The 20,418-nt window shown below is 50.7% G+C and overlaps 1 protein-coding gene across 7 annotated transcripts in view; it reads left to right on the forward strand.

The window, feature by feature from the left end:
• Nucleotides 1-20,418, forward strand: part of ush2a (Usher syndrome 2A (autosomal recessive, mild)) — a 1,396,947-nt gene that overhangs the window by 224,992 nt on the left and 1,151,537 nt on the right. The window contains exon 1 of one of the 7 annotated variants that reach the window (XM_085981155.1): nt 12,983-13,861. The exons of the other annotated variants lie outside the window; for them this stretch is intronic. Coding sequence (XP_085837281.1) covers nt 13,844-13,861 — 18 coding nt within the window. The 5' untranslated portion in view covers nt 12,983-13,843. Of the gene's footprint in view, nt 1-12,982; nt 13,862-20,418 lie in introns of those variants that run through there. 7 annotated transcript variants of the gene reach the window in all.

Below are 20,418 nucleotides of genomic sequence, written 5' to 3' on the forward strand. Positions count from 1 at the left end.
TCTCCAAAGTTACATGTTTGTGCTTTTGTTTTCAAGTCCGTCAGAAAAACATCAAAGGATTCTCCTTGCTTTTGCACGCGGGAGCGAAAAACAAATCTCTCGAACGTTTCATTCTTTTTAAGTGTGCAGTATTTATCGAACAAATCTATCACCTTGTCCAGATCATTTTTGTCACCTTCAGCTGCAAACATTAATGTATTATACAGCTTGATTGCCTGCGAGCCAGCCACTGTTAGCAACAAAGCCACCTTACGTGTTCCAGAGCTAGTCATGGCGTTGATCGCTGTGAGGTAGAGAAGAAAGCGTTGTTTGAATTCGCGCCAATTTTCGTCCAGATTTCCTTCAAGTTGCAGGCTAGTCGGTGGTTTTATCCCTTCCATTGTTGTGGTATGCCCGTATCGTGCGTTCAATAAATCCTGGTACCATGTAATGTTATCTTATATCTTAGTATTAAAAGGCTTACGAGTAGATATCATTGAGTACTCTTTATTAGGTCTTGAGTCAGTGCCAGCTCGAACAGTACTGCCGCATGGCCAAGATGGCTTCCTATTTATACGACTGCCGTCAAGCAGCTGTCTTTACTACAGCTACCGTAAAGCAGCCACCTTTACTACAGCTACAGTTATCTGTACACATGGGATCACTCTTAAAAGAGCATTCGATCAGCTGTTCGGCTCTCCCTTCCACCGTCTGTGTGCAAGCCCTTGGGATGTCACTTTTTATTCTCTTTTTAGGGGTGGGCCTGAGGCCAAGTTATTGACAAGACCATTTAATCTATAGAGGTTCCTCCATAACTTCATCAACCAATGACAGCTTAAGTTCTTTGTCTTGGTGCTTGGATGAAAGCCCTCCCTAAAAGCGGGTCTCATTACTTCATCCTTGTTTTTACATTTTGAAGGTTCCGCCATTGGAATCCATCTTATCTCTTTTTACTCTCTCCCCCTTTTTCCCAGCAAGTACAAGACCCCAGTCAGAGCTGTAGTGTATGTAACCTGTACCACCTTAAGAGGATACCTTAAGGTGATGGACTACTTTTTGATGGCTCCTGTACATTGTAGTACCGGTGGTGACTACACCGGTATATAAACCCTGCGGAGCAAAGTGTATCCCAGTTCAGCCCTGACCCTCAATCACTAAAGACCTGTTTAATTATTTCTGTAGTCTGTGTCCTGTTATTCAGCATAACTACATTTGGAAACACAGACTCAACAGTGGCGACGAGTCTGATCTTACCTAGCGGCAGTTGCAGCAAAGGAAGCTTCGTCCTCTGAAACGGGCGTCGAACAAGGACATCCACCCTCAACATCCTGCTGGGCACTGCATCGCACGGGAGGCCATCGGGAACCCGGGTTGGTTTCTGGCCACGGAGTCAAACATCAGTGAATATCCCTTCGACGACAGCGGCGGGTAAGCCCAATCGAGCGGCACGGGGGGGAAGTCGGCCGAGTTGTCAGTGAGAGAAGGGGAGGGAAAGCGACGAAAAGGGCGGAGAACACGACCGCAGCCGGTGTCAGGGGCCAGACTGCAATCGGGGCAGAGATGCGCAGCAGCCAGAAAAGCGTTTATGACCGCAAGGACCGCGGGAGCGGCGGGGAACAAGAGCAGCAGCGCAGGGGAAAATAAAGGACCGCTGGGAGGCGTGAACAGCAACAGAGCGGGAATCGCCATTTTGAGTCGGCGGGGGAAGAAGACAAGCGTGGGAAAAGCCGCCATCTTGGAAAAAAAATAAAAAATAAAATAACATAAAATAATCATATCCGAAGGGAAAGGAAACTCAGCAAGGATGCCAAAAACGGGTAACATCACTGCTTTTGATAACAATGTGGAAGATTGGGCCACTTATGTGGAACGCATCGAAGTTTACTGTACAACGAATGAGGTACCGGATGATAAGAAAGCACTAACCCTATTAAACTCGATGGGTGCAAAGACGTACGGGTTATTAAGGAACCTTGTAACACCAGATAAACCGGTAGGGAAGAGTTTCGCGGATATTGTTACTATCCTGCAAGAGCATTTAAACCCCACGCCGCTGCTGATAGCGGAACGATTTAAATTCTACAAAAGAATTCAAATTAAAGAAGAAAGCAACGCTGAATTCCTAACCGAACTGCGCAAGTTATCAAAGTACTGCCAGTTTGGTACAGGACTAGCAGACGCACTGAGAGATAAGTTTGAGTGTGGGCTCCTAAGGGAAGGAACCCAGAAGCGACTGCTAGAGGAAAAGGACCTTACGCTGGACAAAGCTTTCAGCATTGCAGCATCGCACGAGGCAGCAGCACGAGGCGCTGCAGAGATACAGCAAAGGACATTGGAATTCAGCACCAATGAAATGGCATTGGGCGCAGTAAAGTGCTATCGTTGCGGAAGGACAACGCATGACCAGAACCAGTGCTGGTTCAAAGATAAAGAATGCAGGCAATGTGGCAAACTTGGTCACATAGCGAGAGTATGCCGGTCAGGAAAGAAGACCAGCAGCAAAAAGTCACCGCAGGAGAAGTGCAAAAAAGTACACAAGGTGATAGAGAACAGTTCGGATGAACAGAAGATGGATTCAGACTCCAGCAGTAAGGAACTGGGTTGTCTAAAAATACATAATGTGGGTAACACAGCAGACCACCAAACTATCTGGGCTATGCTTCGGATAGCAGGAGCCCAAGTGAAGATGGAATTGGACACTGGATCGGCATTAACGGTCATGAATAAGCAAGATTACAAAAGGTTATTCTTGCACATTCCCCTGAGGGATACGGAGATTGTATTGAAAACATACACGGGGCAAATAGTATACCCCAAAGGAAAGATAAAAGTAAATGTGGTCTACAATGGTAAAGAAAGTCAGAAAATGGACTTGTATGTGTTACCTGATGGAGGTCCGCCACTACTGGGACAGGAATGGATCCGGAGAATAAATGTGGACTGGCATTCCATTCAAGCACTGACTGTAGATGCCTGTAAGGAGGACGACGTCAAACCTAAACGACTGTCCAAAATATTAGACGATGCTAAGGAGGTGTTCCAACAGGGACTGGGAACACTGAAAGGAATTACGGCAACCATCAAGGTTGAAGAACATGCAAACCCAAAATTTTTCAAAGCCAGACCGGTACCTTATGCGATACGACCTGCTGTGGAAGCAGAGCTGGAAGGGCTAGAACGTTCAGGGGTACTGTCCAAGGTGGACTGGAGCGAATGGGCCACACCCATTGTTCCTGTCATGAAGCGTGCGTTGAGCAACAAGCCGGAGGAACCTGGGAAGGTTCGCATCTGTGGCAATTTCAAGATCACTGTTAATCCGGTTCTTCACACGGTGCAATATCCGCTTCCGCGGATTGAAGATATCTTCGCTTCGCTGTCTGGCGGGAAACACTTCACCAAGATAGACCTGGCACAGGCGTACCTACAGATGGAAGTTGATGAAGCGTCATGCCAGTATCTCACGATCAACACACATAAGGGCTTATATCGGTATAATAGACTGGTTTTTGGAGTGGCATCGGCTCCAGCGATTTGGCAAAGGGCCATGGAGCAGGTATTGCAGGGAATCCCAGGCACACAATGCTACCTGGACGACATCCTGATTACAGGAGATAACGATAAGGATCACCTCGCGAATTTGGAGCAGGTGCTCATCAGATTGAAAGAATATGGGCTCAGAGTTAATCGCCAAAAATGTGAGTTCTTTCAAAAGCGAATCTCGTACTGCGGCCACGTCATTGACCAGGAGGGTCTCCATAAGTCACCTGACAAGATCGAAGCTGTTGTAAAAGCTCCTGCACCAGAAAATGTATCCCAGTTGAGGTCGTTCCTTGGGTTGGTTAACTATTACCACAAGTTTCTTCCAAATTTATCCACGGTGTTACACCCGCTCAACACTCTTTTGCAAATGGGAATACCATGGAAGTGGAGCGATGATTGTAAGCGGGCTTTTCAAAAGAGCAAGGCACTGATCACCTCTAAGGAAGTGTTGGCTCACTTTAACCCAACGCTGCCTATTCGCTTAGCTTGTGATGCTTCTCCATATGGTATTGGAGCAGTGCTCTCACATAAGTTTCCAGATGGCTCGGAAAGGCCAGTTGCGTTCGCGTCCAGATCATTGATCTCCGCTGAGCGCAACTATGCTCAGATAGATAGGGAGGCTCTCAGCCTCGTGTGGGGAGTTAAGAAATTTAACCATTACCTGCAAGGCCAAAAGTTTACGCTGCTGACAGATCACCAGCCGTTGGTTTCCATTTTCAACCCTAAGAAGGGTGTTTCGGTAATGACGGCGCAGAGGCTTCAGAGATGGTCCCTTTTCCTAGGGGCACATCAATATGATATTGAATTCAAAGGTACAAAGCAACATGGTAATGCTGATGGGCTGTCACACCTGCCACTACCTACAGCGGAAGAGGCACCGGCAGTTGACCCTGTCGAGATATTTCACTCGACCATCATCGAATGCTTACCAGTCACCAATGCGGGTATTGAGAGAGAGACCCGAAATGACCCGACACTGTCTCGGGTCTACGACTTGACAGTGAAGGGATGGCCAGCACATGGCGAACCACTGTTACCAGCATTCTCGGCCAGACGAGAACAGCTGTCCGTATGTCAAGGAACATTGATATATGGAACAAGGGTGGTTATTCCTCCTAAATTAAGGGAGAGAGTTCTGAAAGAATTGCACGAAGGTCATCTGGGGGGAGTCAAGATGAAAAGCCTTGCTAGGGCTTATGTGTGGTGGCCAGGTATCGACAAACAAATAGAGGATCTGACTTAAAGCTGCTCAGGGTGCCAAAAAGTTCAAAATGCACCTCCAGTTGCACCGCTGCATCCGTGGGAATGGCCTTCAACCCCATGGCAACGTGTGCATATCGACTTTGCAGGTCAATTTATGGATTCCATGTTTTTGATAGCAGTAGACGCACATTCTAAATGGCCAGAAGTGATTAAGATGTCGACCACTACCTCTGAGAAGACGATCGCAGTTCTAAGAACCATATTTGCAAGGAATGGGTTGCCGGAGCAAATATGTTCAGACAACGGACCACAGTTCGTGTCAGAAGAATTCCAGAAATTCATGAAAAAGAATGGGGTGAAACACTATACATCTGCCCCATATCATCCGGCTACCAATGGGTTGGCCGAGAGATTTGTACAAACGTTCAAAAAGGCGATAAAGGCCATGAGTGAAGACCATATTCCACTACAACACAAGGTGGACAATTTCCTGATGGCGTATCGAAACGCCACGCATGCAGTGACAAATCAAAGCCCTGCCATAATGTTCTATAACAGAAGGTTGCGGTCCCGGTTGGATTTGTTAAAACCCAGTGTGAGAAGGGAAGTCGAAAACAAGCAATTCCAGCATGTAAATAACAAGGCCACTCGTAGTTTCGAAATAGGACAACCAGTGTTGGCCAGGGACTATAGGGATGATAAATGGCAACCTGGAACAATTCGTGCACGACAAGGACCCTTGATGTACACGGTAGACGTTGGAGAGAACGTAATACGACGTCATGCTGACCAACTTGTGGAATCGAGAACAAGGGTCGACCCCATGTCTACAGCAGAGACACCAGTTGAAGAATTTATTGAGCCTGTAGCATCTACCTCAGACTCTAACGTACATGATGATGTTCAATCCATAGGAGATCAAGTGGATGAGTCACTCCAGCAACGAGAACCAGAGACCCCTGAAAGGCGTTATCCGGCCCGGATCAGGAGGCCTCCTCAGAGACTGAATCTTTGAACAGTTTTGTGCGTAAATTGTATATATGTTATCCATGTAATGTTTAATTTGGGATGTACACTGTTAAGCTAAAAGGGGAGGAATTGTAGTGTATGTAACCTGTACCACCTTAAGAGGATACCTTAAGGTGATGGACTACTTTTTGATGGCTCCTGTACATTGTAGTACCGGTGGTGACCACACCGGTATATAAACTCTGCGGAGCAAAGTGTATCCCAGTTCAGCCCTGACCCTCAATCATTAAAGACCTGTTTAATTATTTCTGTAGTCTGTGTCCTGTTATTCAGCATAACTACATTTGGAAACACAGGCCTAGAAATTCAGTTGGGCGCGCCAGCCGTTAGCGCCTTAGGAGGAGTAGATCTCGAGCGCTAGGCGCTTAGCGCCCGGGCGCAGCGCGATCTGCGCCTCGCCCCAACTTCAGTACACATTTAGCGCCGGCGCAAAGTCTTAGCGTGCGCCCTGCTGCACGCGCAGATCATGACGTCATTTCCTAGTGCAACGCCCTTTGTGCGCCCCGAACCGGAACTTCATTCGCGCCGGCCCATTGTGCGCCGGGCGGCCCTAACGACTGTGAAGTGGAACGGTACACAGCCGAGGCGGGCCGCGGGGAGCGCTAATTAAAGGGCACTTACCCTGCACTATAAAGGCCAGCCATTTTGCAGCATTCACTCTTGTGCAACGGTTTTTTGGGGAGAGACCAAGGAGGAGAGCTTACTGGTTTGGACCAACACCAGGACAGGTATTTTTGGCTCAGGCCAGAGCTTAGCAATTATCTTTGCCTTCATTGAGAGCTCAGTGTTTGCCAGCATATAATGGGGGCTGCATTGGGTGCCAACGCTGACTTTCAGCCTTATGCCAGAAGGGCTTACAGACGCCGTGAGAGAGTGGCAGCCCTGGCTAGACGCAGAGGGGGCAACAGGCGTCGCCAACTGAGGCCTTACCCACCCAGGGTATACCGCCAGCAGTCCTCCTATCTGACCATGTCTGCCGCGAAGTGTGTTAGGAGGCTGCGATTCAGAAGGGAGGTGGTTGCAGACATCTGCCAGCTGCTTCACAGAGATCTGCAGCCACAGCTGATGCGCAGGACGTCTCTGTCGGTGGCAGTGAAGGTGACGGTGGCTCTCAACTTCTATGCCACCGGCTCCTTCCAATCCGCTGCTGGGGACATCGCTAACATCTCCCAGTTCGCCGTGCATTGCTGCATCCGCCAGGTGACCGATGCCCTTTTCAGAAGGAGACATCAATTCATCTCCTTCCCCATGACCCTGGACAAGCAGCAGCAGCGTGCAGTGGGATTTGCAAGAATAGCGGGCTTCCCCATGGTGCAGGGCGCCATTGACTGCACGCATGTGGCTTTGCGGGCACCTCTGGAGCATGCCGAGGATTACCGCAACCGGAAGGGCTACCATTCCCTCAACGTACAGCTGGTGTGTGACCACAGGCAGCGCATCCTAGCTGTCAATGCCCGCTTTCCAGGCAGCAGCCATGATGCCTTTATCTTGCGACAGACAACCGTGGCTGACATGTTCCAGGCACAGCCTCACCCAAGAGGATGGCTTATCGGAGACAAAGGCTATCCTTTGTGTACCTGGCTCATGACCCCGCTCCGCGCGCCCACGACCCCTGCTGAAGAGGCATACAACGAGAGCCATCAAGCGACTAGGAACATCATAGAACAAACAATCGGCGTCCTCAAGCAACGGTTCCGCTGTCTCGATCGCTCCGGGGGAGCCCTCCAGTATTCGCAGGAGCGAGTCTCCCAATTCGTCGTCGTTTGCTGCATGCTGCACAACCTGGCTATCCGCAGGACTCAGGCACTGCCACCTCACGTTGGACCACCACCTCAGGAGGAGGAGCAGGAGGAGCATGAGGAGGAGGAGGACGAGGAGTACCAGCCCAGGAGGGAGGCAGAAGGTCCAAGGGCCGCCCGTCGGCGGCTTATTGAACGTCACTTCTAGGCCCCCTGTCAGGGAATGGCTTGTGCCAATCAAAGAACATGATTGCAGCCGCTCCGCAAGCCCTCAGCCGGTTAAGGCAACAAACACTTCAAAGATCAAACATGGACAATGTTAATAAATAAAATGCTTTATTGTACAAACTCAGGGCCCTTCCCACATGAAAACCAAAAACAGAGGAAACCCCCAAAAAACACTCAAACACATTACTCGCTCCCACAACCTGGAGAGGATTAACAAAACAGTGCAACTAAAATGGCCGTCATCCTCGGCCTTCGTAAAAAACAAACATCACATACTCGGCCTTCAAAAAACAAACATCCAATTCTTGGCCTTCAAAAAGCAAACATCCAATTCTCGGCCTCAAAAAACAAACATCCAATTCTCGGCCTCAAAAAACAAACATCCAATTCTCGGCCTCAAACAACAAACACAACTGGCCACACATTCGACTTTTTGGCCCACTAGGGCGATGCCTTGGCCATCTTTGTGTGGCCCCTGCCCGCCCTGCTGCTCCTCAAAGTAAGGCCATTGGCTGCTGCAAGGCTGGGGGCAGGCTCCTGAGGGGCACATGTCGTGACGGCAGATGCCCTTGGGGGTCGGCCTAGTCGAGGTCTGGCCGTCGAGCGGGCGGCTGTTGAATGCTGCAGCTGTGGCTGGCCAGCATCAGTCGCTGCAGCAGCTCCTGGCAGCTCCACTGGGGGAGTGGCAGTGGCGGCTGGAGGAATGGGGGCAAGCTGGCAGATGGCAGGCGCTCGCTGGTCGCCTGAGACACTGGCACTCGCCCGGGCCAGCACTGCAGCATGCGCACCAATCTGCCGAGGGTCAGACCGCTGTGCTGCTGCAGTGCGCCGGGTGCCCTGGCGATGCATGGCTGACACAGCGAGTGTGGCAGCAGTGAGTGCCCGTGTTGCCCTGTTCAGTGACCTCATCAGAGCACCCAGTGACTGCACGGCACCACTGATCAGCTGCCCACTCGCTGCCTGAGCTGCCCCGAATGCCGCCCGACTCGCTGCCTGATCTGCCCCGAATGCCGCCCGACTTGCTGCCTGCTCTGCCCCGAATTCCGGCAAACTGATGGCCTGTGAGGCCCCGACGTCGGTCACACTCCGAGAGAGGGACTCGATGGCCTCAGGCAACCGTGCCACTACCCCCATGAGCTCCGTGTGCCGGCGCTCCGAGTCCGCGGACAAGTCCTCGAGGCGTTCCATCTCCTCGGCGAAGACCATCTCCGGGCTGGAGGCCGGACTCTCCCTCTGGGGAGAAGGCCGCCGAGCTGGCCGACCCTTCCTGTGTTGCTGGACGCCGCTGGGCCCAGCAATTGGACTCCCCTCCGACCCTTCCCCCCTCTGGGGAGAAGGCCGCCGAGCTGGCCGACCCTTCCTGCGTTGCTGGACGCCGCTGGGCCCAGCAATTGGACTCCCCTCCGACCCTTCCCCCCTCTGGGGAGAAGGCCGCCGAGCTGGCCGACCCTTCCTGCGTTGCTGGACGCCGCTGGGCCCAGCAATTGGACTCCCCTCCGACCCTTCCCCCCTCTGGGGAGAAGGCCGCTGAGCTTCCACCCGCCTCCCGCGTTTCTGCAGGCCGCAGGTCCCATGAGCTCCCCTCCCCTCTGACACTTCCGCCACACTCCCCTCCAGGGAAGACGTGTCCCCTACATTCGCATGGGTTGCCGCGGCTGAGGGTTCCCCTGATGGGCCGCCTTCCTCTTGCTCCTCCTCCTCCTCCTCTTCTGAGGGGCTGTCACTGGCAAGTTCAGGGACCTCCTCCTCACCATCTGAAAGCAGGAAGGCACAAGAGTAGCTTTAGAGTGAGGAGAGGGCATCAGCGAGGGATGCATGAGTGGTGGCATTCAGCGCATTGGTCGGACAGTGGCAAAGGATGTAGATCTGATGCGCAAGTGGGACAAGAGAGGTCCAAAAGGTGATGTCCTTACCATTGGTGCCCAGAACAGGGTCGGCATCTCCACATGCAACGGGGCCAATCACCCGGCCACCCATGATGCGCTCCACGCGATGTTGCAGCTCGGTGAGCGGCTGGATCTGGGGTCGGCCTCCCCCGGTCGCAGTCCGGCTCTTCTTATTATTGGCCAGCTTGGCCTGCAAGAGAAAGGACGGCCTCTAAGTACAGTGTGTAGCCCTGATCTTGTGTGCACTGCCTCCCATGGTGGAATAGCCTGGCCAGTGTGTCGCCCTGATCTTGTGTGCACTGCCTCCCATGGTGGAATAGCCTGGCCAGTGTGTTAAGTGCAGAATGTGCAATTGATGTTCATGCCTGTCCCATAGCTGCTGCATGAGGGCTGGCCATTAGGGCTTTCAGGTCCCTTTGCCCATAATGTGAGGTGCACATGCAAGGATGAGGAGGTCACTGGAAAGGGTACTCACCCTGACAATCCGAGTGAGGTCATTAAACTTTTTGCGGCATTGGACACCGCTCCTGGGGACCTCGCTGTTGGCTGACACCTTGCTGGCAACATGCCTCCAGGCTCTCCGGTAGACGCAGCCCGGCGCCTTCCTGCCATTGTCCGGGTACAAAATATGGCGCCTCTTCTCCACAGCACCAACCAGCACACTCAGATCAAGCTCTGAGAAGCGCTGCGCTCGTTCACGGGCCTTCTGCATGGCTTCAGGCGCTACTTGGGTCCAGCAGCAGTGTTCAGGCCTAGCTGGAGGGCTCCACTATCCAGGGCGTGGCAGCAGACCAAGTCGACCCTTCCTCCTTAAGAGCTGGCCGGCGCCAGGGTGTCTGCTGTCAATCACGAGATGGCTGCACCTGCGCTGCGCCCGGCCTCGGCGCTCTCGCTCAGCACCTCCGGCTTAGCGCCTAAAGAGAGGCGTGCAGCGCCAGTTTTAGCGCTCGAGCAAACTCTTAGGGCGAAGCTAATGAATATCGGAGAAGTGGCCTCGATTTTGCGCCGGGCGCAAACTTTAGCGGCCGCCCGACTTTACCGCCCCAAAAGTGGCTACAATGAATTTCTAGGCCACAGACTCAACAAGAGCGGTCGCACATTAACCAGTCGCTATCTCCCCATTCTGACCTTCACAAGTAAGGTCTATGATTTACTCTCTTTTTCTTCTGTGAACTTTTCTCTCAGAACTTTTACATTCCCATGAATTATGGTTTCGTGCTGCTTTCAGGGTTCAATAGCTGTTGCTTTATACTTTTTTTTCCCTTTCAAAAATACATAGCAACTTGCAGCTGCTTGGGCTATCTCACCTTCATCTAACAAATCTGTGGAGATTATAATATGGTTATTAGTAATAATGGAAGAAACATAGGTTGGGCTTTTACTGGCCAAATTAAAGATACATTAACAAAGTCAAAACCCTAACTTACAAGCAACAGATAACCAGCCTGGCAGGACCATCCTATGGGCCCTTGTGTGGAATGTTTATGTTTCGCCTAATCTAACTGATTAAAAAGACTGTCTCAAACTCTAATGCAAGCTTTCCAGGAAAACGAAACTTATCATTTAAAAGCCATATACATTTTTAGGCACCCCTAGTTTCTAACAGAGGGTCGTGAATCTTTGGAATTCTCTAGCCCAGAGAGCTGTGGAGGCAGAGTCATTGAATATATGCAAGGCTGAGATAGACAGATTTTTGAATTACAGGGGAGTCGAGGGTTATGGGGAACAGGCAGAAAAGTGGAGTTGAGGCCAAGATCAGATCAGCCACGATCTTATTGAATGGCAGAGCAGGCTCGAGGGGCCGAATGGCCTACTCCTGCTCCTATTTCTTATGTTCTTATGTTCTTACGGAATCTCCATAATTATGAATGGGGATCACTTAAAAAATACTCGAACACATGAAATAATTTTTTTTTATTTATTACATATTTAAAATTAATTAAAATGCCATTTAATTAAATATTTTAAACAAAAATTTATTTTTTTGAAAAAAAAATGTATATGTTTTAACGGAGCTAAAAATAAACTTACCTTATTGGACAAGGTTTCTAAAGTATAAACGAGTGAGAATTTTTTTTTCCCATTTAAAAATAAACTCTTATGCTGGTAAAAGCAGGCCTTACGCTTTTACCAGGCATAAGAATATCAAGGGCATTTAGCAGGCAGAAGTTGGGCAAATAGTTCAACTCTCTGCCTGGGGAGGCCCTTCTCCTGGGGATGCGGATCATCTGTCAAGAGAATTTTTGACAGATCGCAAGTTCTGGGTTTTTGCGCATGCGCTTTGCATGCCTGTACCCGGAATTGTGCAGCCCCTATGGGCGCATGCGCATCTTGTACGCACCCATGAGGGTTGCAAATTACAGCCCATTAAAAGACAACGGTGGATTCTCAAACTCCCCCCCCCCCCCCCCCCCCCACCCCGCAATCGGACTTCAGGTGGCTGACGCTATTGGATCCCTTTATCATTTTAAACACCTTGATTGGATCACTCCTCAACCTTCTAAAATTTTAATAGATGCTCACTATTCTACTCTTAGACAGATAAATGCACCAATAAAAGGGGTGTTCCGCAGCAGAGGTATGTGTGTCATGTTCAAGGATCAGGCTGTTGTTTCTCTTGTTGATGCCGCCTTAGACCATCACACACCCCTGCATAAAAGAACAACTACATTTCATGAAGCATATAGGACATGACAAGCAATGCAGCTGCTGAAATGCCTGCCTTGCAGGCATGGCTCTTTATATCCACCTCCCATGGAGGTATCATGTCACCAAATTCCCAGCAGGCTTTCCGTGATGCCCTGTAGCCAGCCAGAATTCCTACTCCTTCCATTATGAAATCAAAAAGAAGTAGGAGGTTAGGAGTCATCCATGACAAGTAATCTGCCCAAGAGAAAAGCGCTGTCACAAATCACACTGACAACGTTTAAGACACACATATTTGTCACTATAAAAAGAGCACTTGGTAATTGTATGATGTGTAATTTGGGAGGCTACAGGTGGACTAGACCTTAGAACGGCAAGGAATAGTGTGTGAGGAACAGGGCAGGGAGGAGAGAGAGCGAGGGTGTGGTATTATCCAAGGTCAGTGTCCTTTGAGGAATGATGGGCTATTATTGTTGTAATGCTGGATATAATTGGAAGGCATCCTGTATGTGATGCACAAAAGTTCTTTTCTGCTTTGGAGATGTAAGGATCTTCAGGTAGATCTGAAATATTGGCATGAATTTTTACCTGGAGACCCGCTTGGAATTGGGGGTGGGGCAGGGGGGAGCGAGGGATGCCTGGTAGCGAGCGGGAAACCCGGAAGTAATTACAGCGCGCCTGTCAGTGGCTTTTTAACCCAGCCACTGCATTTGCATCTGACTTCCTGGTTTTCCAATCAATTAGCGCGAGCGGGCGTGTTGACGACACGCATGGGTCTATTTCAGCTGAAGTATTTACAGGACAGTTGAAGGATTGTGGAGGAGGGGGAAACAGAGGAAGCAAGAATGGAGTCGCAATGTGCTAAGGCTGCGCCTCGATTCAGTGATGCCTCCCTAGACCTGATGCTGCAGTGCATAAGGGCTGACAGGGAAATACTATTCCCTGCTGACGGGAGGAAAAAGCCAACTTGAGAGACCAAGAAGGCGTGGCTGGAGATCAGTGAGGAGGCCGGCGGCAGGAGTGTGGTGCCACGCTCCTGAATGCAGTGCCGGAAGCGGTTTAATGACCTAATGAGTGCAGGAAAGGTGAGTACAATGGCTCATTCAACTACATGCTGATGTGTGTGTCACCTCAACTACCTCGCTCTGCCTTCCCAACCCTACTCCTGCACATCACTCCTCACACCAATGTACCTTGCCGGTGCACCCATCCCTCTGTCTATGTACTTACTCACATCCCCATCTGACCATCTACCACTGCCACTCACCCTCATCTTAATGCAATGTCACTCCTCTCCCTCATAGTCACCCTCAACAAATGTTGTCCATCCATTCGTTCTACTCATTCCATGACTCTCACTCAAAGGTCTCTTGTTTCCCCCCTAGCAGGAGAAGGGAGCACAGAGCACCAGGGAGAGGCAGAGAACCGAAGGTGGCCCTCCCGTCACAGCTGCAGAGGAGGATACTCTGGAGATAAGCCGAGTGTCAGCGTGCCTGGCAATCGGAGATGGAGAGATGGGGGCCTCCCAGCTATTGGTGACAGAATAAATATCATACAGCCACATGGCATACAACAGTCACTCATGTTGACTTGATGTCAGCAGCCAGTGAAGTAAGATCATGGGCATAATGTTCACTTAAAACATTCTTACCGTGACAGGTCTAATTCATGCCTTTAATCTCCCACAGGTCCACCAAGTGTCCCGCAGGAGGTGATGCCGGAGGAGGAGGATGACTCCTCAGAAGAGGTCACTCACTCTGAGGGTGCACCGACATAGGACTCATGCAGACCATGCACCAGCTCAGATACACACACCTCGGTGGGACCAGTAAGTTAGATAGTTGTGTTGTCACCTGGTGTCTCACACATCACATGTGAGCAAGAGCAGATGCTGGAGACAGGGACAGCAGTGGAGAGTCCTTGTTGGAGGGCGCAGGGCGTTCCAAGCTCCGCTTAGCTGGATGCAGATGCTGTACCTCGGTGGCTGTCAACGAAGAAGTTGATTCTGGAGCAGCAGCAAAAAATGTTTGAAGTTCTGGCAGAATTTCCAGATGCACTGTGCACGCTGCAGAGAGAATGGTGGAGTCCGTCTGAAGCATGAGTGACATGACGTCTCAGGCCTTAGCTATGATGTGTTTGTCCATGGAAAAAGTGGCCACCTGCATGTAGCATCAAATGTGGCAATCAAACGAGTGCATGCTGGCCCTCACCAATGGCTTGCGGACTCTGAATGCCATCTTAACTAGGATTAAAACCTAGCCTTGGCCATTCAGCGCCCTACTGATGTGCAGCAAAGTGCTCTCCAGCTCATTGCTAGCAGGGAAGGGCGGGTGGGCCACGAGAGGGAAGATGGAGAAATGAAAGTGGAGAGTCTGTTCAAAATGCTTCCACTTCCCACCCGTTGACCCCCCTCAGTCAGTGCCCCACATGCTGCCTCATTTCCTGATGGCCAAGTTTGCCCTTGCACAGGTGCAGGTGGACCAGTCTTTGGCGGGGCCCTCATGGGCTCCAAAACCCAGAGAACATTGACCAATAGCATCTCAGCAGTCAGAGCAGGGATGTGAGCAGCCTGCCTCTACCTCTGCTGAAGCCACAGGGGTTGCACAACATAGGAGTAGTAGAAAAAGGAAGATGAAAGATTTGTAGTTGCACAAGAGTTATGCTGAACCTTTAGGTTAGGCCAGAACTGGAGTATTGCGTCCAGTTCTGGTCACCACACTTTAGGAAGGATGTGAAGGCCCTTGAGAGGGTGCAGAGGAGATTTACCAGAATGGTTCCGGGGATGGGAGATCTTAGCTACTAGGACAGGTTGGAGAAGATGGATTTGTTTTCATTAGAGCAAAGGAGGTTGAGGGGTGATTTGATAGCGGTGTACAAGATTATGGCGGGTTTGGATAGGCTAGACGGGGAAAGGCTGTTCCCACTAGTTGATGGTACAAGGACTAGGGGACACAGATTTAAGGTTTTGGGCAAGAGATACAGGGGGGACGTGAGGAAAACCCTTTTTACGCAGCAAGTGGCGAGGACCTGGAACTCGCTGCTGACAGAAGTGGTGGAAGCGGAGACAATCAATATTTTCAACGGGAGACTGGACAGGCACTTGAGGGAAATAAATTTGCAGGGCTACGGGAATATAGCGGGGGAGTGGGACTGACTGGATTGCTCTGCAGTGAACCAGCGTGGGCTCGATGGGCTAAATGGCCTCCTTCTGTGCTATTATGACTCCATGGGGAGAATTTTCCCAGCCCTAAGGAGGTGGGTTTGGAGGCGGGACTGCTGGGAAAATGGCAGAAACTGGGAGCGGGTACCGACCCCGCTCCCAACCCGCCTCCATGCCATCTTCCCGGGAGGCGGGTCCCCAATTCGCCAAGGACCCATCTCCTCGAGGTGGGAAGGGGATTGGAGCCAATTAACTGCCTGTTAACAGTTGTTAACAGGCAGTTTTGAGGCTTTTCCCCATTTTACGTCCGCAATTGCGGGCTTCCTTTCAGTTGTGAACCTCGCCAGGGTCAGCAAAGTGAGCAGTGGGTCTGCGGGGGTGAGAGGGGTCGAAATGTCAGCTGTAGAGGGGAGTGATGGGTGCAAGTGCGGACAGGTAAGTATGAGAAGTGAGTGTAAAGTGTTTGAAAAAGTTTCCTTACCTTTGCTGCTTTCTGCAGGCTTCAACCGTTGAGGATCCGGAGGTGCCTCATCTCAACGGCAGAGATGACAATGGCTGCTGCATTTTCAGATGCTGCAGCCATCTGCTTTCTGCTGAGGAGAGAGGTCTTGGTCAGCCTTTGTGCAAGGGCTAACCTTACAACAGAGATTGTCAGTGTTTGACAGCTTCTCAAAGCTGTCAAACGCTGACAATTCATCTGTCAAAATTTTTTCAACAGATGAAGCGTCCTACGCTGACGTCATTTGTCACCAGCCTTCCTTTAATTGGCCAGTAATGTTAGATCCGTGATTCAGTGGATAAATAATCACACGGATGCTGTACATTAACAAATAACAGGGCCTAGAAATTGGGTTTTGGCTTAGCCAGGGCTTTAGCGCCGGAAGTTAGTGCCGGCGCTAAGTCCCCCTGCGCGCGCCAAAAATTCAGCAGGGCCGCGCCCAAACGGCTGCCGGCGCTACAGAAGGGTCTTTGCGGCGGTAAATCGGCGCTAACTGCCGTTTCGCGCCGCAATTCCGGCGCTGCGGCACCCGATGCGGTGCGGCAGGCTCGGGAAGTGCAGGCCTCCTCCTTCCGTTAAGGAGGAGCTGCCTGCACCCGGCCGCGGCCCGCGCAAATCTGTCTAAAAATGAGCCCGGCACCTCGGACAAGTGCCGGGCTTGCATCTGTTCCGGGGGGTGGGGGGGCGAAGTCCGGGGAGGGAGCTGCGGGCAGGCGGCCGGCGTGAAAGCGGCCGGCCGCCGCGGGGCCTTTAATGCGCCGGCGCAAACTCATGCAAGACTCTGTTGCCAGAGTCTTAGTTGCGGCTGCCACGGGCGAGGCGGCCGCAACTGAATTTCGGCGCTAGGGCCCGTCGGCATGGCAACCAGGACGCTGCGCACACCGATGACGTCATCGGTGCCGGCGCAGCGCTACCGGTGCAACGCCGATTTAGGGCCCCAGGGAATTTTTAAACTGGCCATAACTCTGGCGCTAGTTCCTCTAGCGCCTCAAAAGCGGCGCTAAGGCAACTGAATTTCTAGGCCCAGGTCTTTACTGGAGGAGGGTAATCTCTAGACTGGGGTACAGAGGCATGCGCACAGCTTATATACCGGTGTGGTCACTGCCGGTACTACAGTATACAGGAGCTGTAAAAAGTAGTTCTGACTTAAAGGCACATACACTACAATTCCTCCCTTTTTAGATTAATAATACCCCCTTAATATTCAAATAACAATTACATTTTTACATGTACATTCAATAACAAAAGTCCATTTATAGATTCAGTCTTTGGGGCGGCTTCCTGGCCCTTTCGAGATAGCGCCTTTCCAGAGGTTTTTGTTCTTGGTGCAGAGGCGATTCTGACCCCTTTTCATCGGGTAGTTCATCGGGTTCCACTGCTACTGGGTCTGATGTAGATGCTACCGGTATGTCGGGTTCATCCCCAGGTACTCGAGACATGGGGTTGACGCATTCCTGTGATGCTAAGATCTCATCGACGTGGCGTCTCACAATGTTCTCCCCGACATCCACTGTGTACATTAATGGCCCCTGCCTTGTACATATCGTTCCGAGTTGCCACTTCTCTGTTCAATAGTCCGGGCCAAGACTGGTTGCCCTACATTGAAGCTCCTTGTCGGCTTCTCGTTGATGTGCTGGAATTGTTTGTCCTCAACATTTCTTCGCACGTTTGGTCTGAGCAAGTCCAGACGAGATCTCAACCTTCGGTTAAAGAACATCATGGCCGGGGTCTGGTTGGTAACTGCATGTGTCGCGTTTCGGTAGGCTAATAAGAAATTGTCCATCTTATGCTGTAGTGGAATTTCCTCGTCGCACATGGCCTTTATCGCCTTCTTAAAGGTTTGTACGAACCTCTCAGCCAATCCATTGGTGGCTGGATGATACGGGACGGATGTGTAATGCCTTACCACATTCCTTTTCATGAATTTTTGGAACTCATCGGACACAAACTGTGGTCCATTATCAGAGCAGATCTGCTCTGGCAAACCGTTTCTGGCAAATATGGTCCGTAGGACTGCAATAGTTTTCTCTGTAGTGGTTGAAGACATCTTTATCACCTCAGGCCACTTTGAATGAGCATCCACTGCTATTAAGAACATTGAGTCCATGAATGGACCAGCAAAATCAATGTGCACCCGTTGCCATGGAGAGGAGGGCCACTCCCATGGGTGTAGAGGGGCATGTGGTGGTGCATTTTGGACCTTCTGGCATCCTAAGCAGCTCTTAGTTAGGTCTTCGATTTGTTGATCGATTCCCGGCCACCACACATAAGCCCTAGCAAGGCTTTTCATTTTCACTCCCCCCCAGACGACCTTCATGTAGCTCATTTAGCACTCTCTCCCTTAACTTGGGTGGAATCACCACTCTGGATCCACACATCACTGTCCCCTGGCATACTGACAGCTGTTCTCTTCTGGATGAGAATGCTGGCAACAGTGAGTCGCCATGTGTTGGCCATCCCCTCACCATCAATTCATAGAACCGTGACAGCGTCGGATCATTGCGGGTCTCCTTCTCTATATCTGCGTTTGTTACTGGCAATCGTTCAATTATCGACGAATAAAATATCTCGATAGGGTCCACTGCTGGTGCTTCCTCCACCGTAGGCAGTGGCAGGCGCGATAGCCTATCAGTGTTCCCATGCTGTTTCGTGCCTTTATATTCTATTTCATATTGATTCGCCCCTAGAAACAGGGACCATATTTGTAACCGCTGTGCAGTCATTACTGGCACGCCCTTCTTAGGATTAAAGATGGAGACAAGTGGTTGGTGGTCAGTCAGCAAGGTGAACCTGTGCCCATGCAGATAATGGTTGAATTTTTTTTACTCCCATACTAGGCTGAGGGCCTCCCTGTCAATCTGGGCGTAGTTGCGCTCAGCTGAGGTTAGTGACCGAGATGCAAAGGCTACTGGCCTCTCCAACCCGTCTGGGAATTTGTGCGACAGCACCGCTCCAATGCCGTAGGGTGATGCATCACATGCCAAATGAATTGGGAGTCATAGAGTCATAGAGTTATACAGCACGGATAGAGGCCCTTCGGCCCATCGTGTCCGCGCCGGCCATCACGCCCTGTCTAATCTAATCCCATATTCCAGCATTTGGTCCGTAGCCTTGTATGCTATGGCATTTCAAGTGCTCATCCAAATGCGTCTTGAATGTTGTGAGGGTTCCAGCCTCCACAACCCTTCCGGGCAGTGAGTTCCAGACTCCAACCACCCTCTGGGTGAAAAAGTTCTTTCTCAAATCCCCTCTAAACCTCCCGCCCTTTACCTTGAATCTGTGCCCCCTAGTTATTGACCCTTCTACTAAGGGAAAAAGCTCCTTAGTATCCATCCTATCTATGCCCCTCATAATTTTGTACACCTCAATCATGTCCCCCCTCAGCCTCCTCTGCTCCAAGGAAAACAAACCCAATCTGCCCAGTCTCTCTTCATAGCTGAAGCGTTCCAGCCCTGGTAGCATCCTGGTGAATCTCCTCTGCACCCTCTCCAAAGCTATCACATCCTTCCTGTAGTGTGGCGACCAGAACTGCACACAGTATTCCAGCTGTGGCCTAACCAGTGTTTTATACAGCTCCATCATAACCTCCTTGCTCTTGCCTTCATTAGCCGAGGCATAGAATATAAGTATCCCATATGCCTTTTTTACCACCTTATCCACCTGTTCCGCCACCTTCAGGGATCTGTGTACTTGCACACCCAGATCCCTCTGACCCTCCGTCTTGCCTAGGGTCTTACCATTCATTGTGTATTCCCTTGCCTTGTTAGTCCCCCCAAAGTGCATCACCTCGCACTTTTCCGGGTTAAATTCCATTTGCCACTGTTCCGCCCATCTGACCAACCCATCGATATCGTCCTGCAGACTGAGACTACCCTCCTCGCTATTTACCACCCTACCAATTTTTGTATCATCCGCGAACTTACTGATCATACCTTTTACATTCATATCCAAGTCATTAATATAGACCACAAACAGCAAGGGACCCAGCACCGATCCCTGTGGTACCCCACTGGCCACAGGCTTCCAGTCACAAAAACAACCTTCGACCATCACCCTCTGCCTTCTGCCACTAAGCCAGTTTTGCATCCAACATGCCAAGGCACCCTGGATTCCATGGGCTCTTACCTTCTTGACCAGTCTCCTGTGCGGGACTTTATCGAAGGCCTTACTGAAATCCATGTATACCACATCCACTGCGTTACCCTCATCCACACACCTAGTCACCCCCTCAAAAAATTCAATCAAATTAGTCAGACATGATCTTCCCTTGACAAAGCCATGTTGACTATCCCTGATTAATCCTTGCCTCTCCAAGTGGAGACTGATTTTGTCCCTCAGAATTTTTTCCAATAATTTTCCCACCACTGATGTTAGGCTCGCTGGCCTGTAGTTCCCCGGTTTTTCCCAACTCCCCTTCTTGAATAATGGAACTACATTAGCGGTTCTCCAGTCCTCTGGCACATCCCCTGTGGCCAGAGAGGTTCTGAATATGTGTGTTAGAGCCCCCGC

The sequence above is a fragment of the Somniosus microcephalus genome, chromosome 3 (assembly GCF_052327205.1).
Source record: "Somniosus microcephalus isolate GS21.2 chromosome 3, FLI_Smic_1.0, whole genome shotgun sequence".
In the NCBI taxonomy this organism is placed as follows: domain Eukaryota; kingdom Metazoa; phylum Chordata; class Chondrichthyes; order Squaliformes; family Somniosidae; genus Somniosus; species Somniosus microcephalus.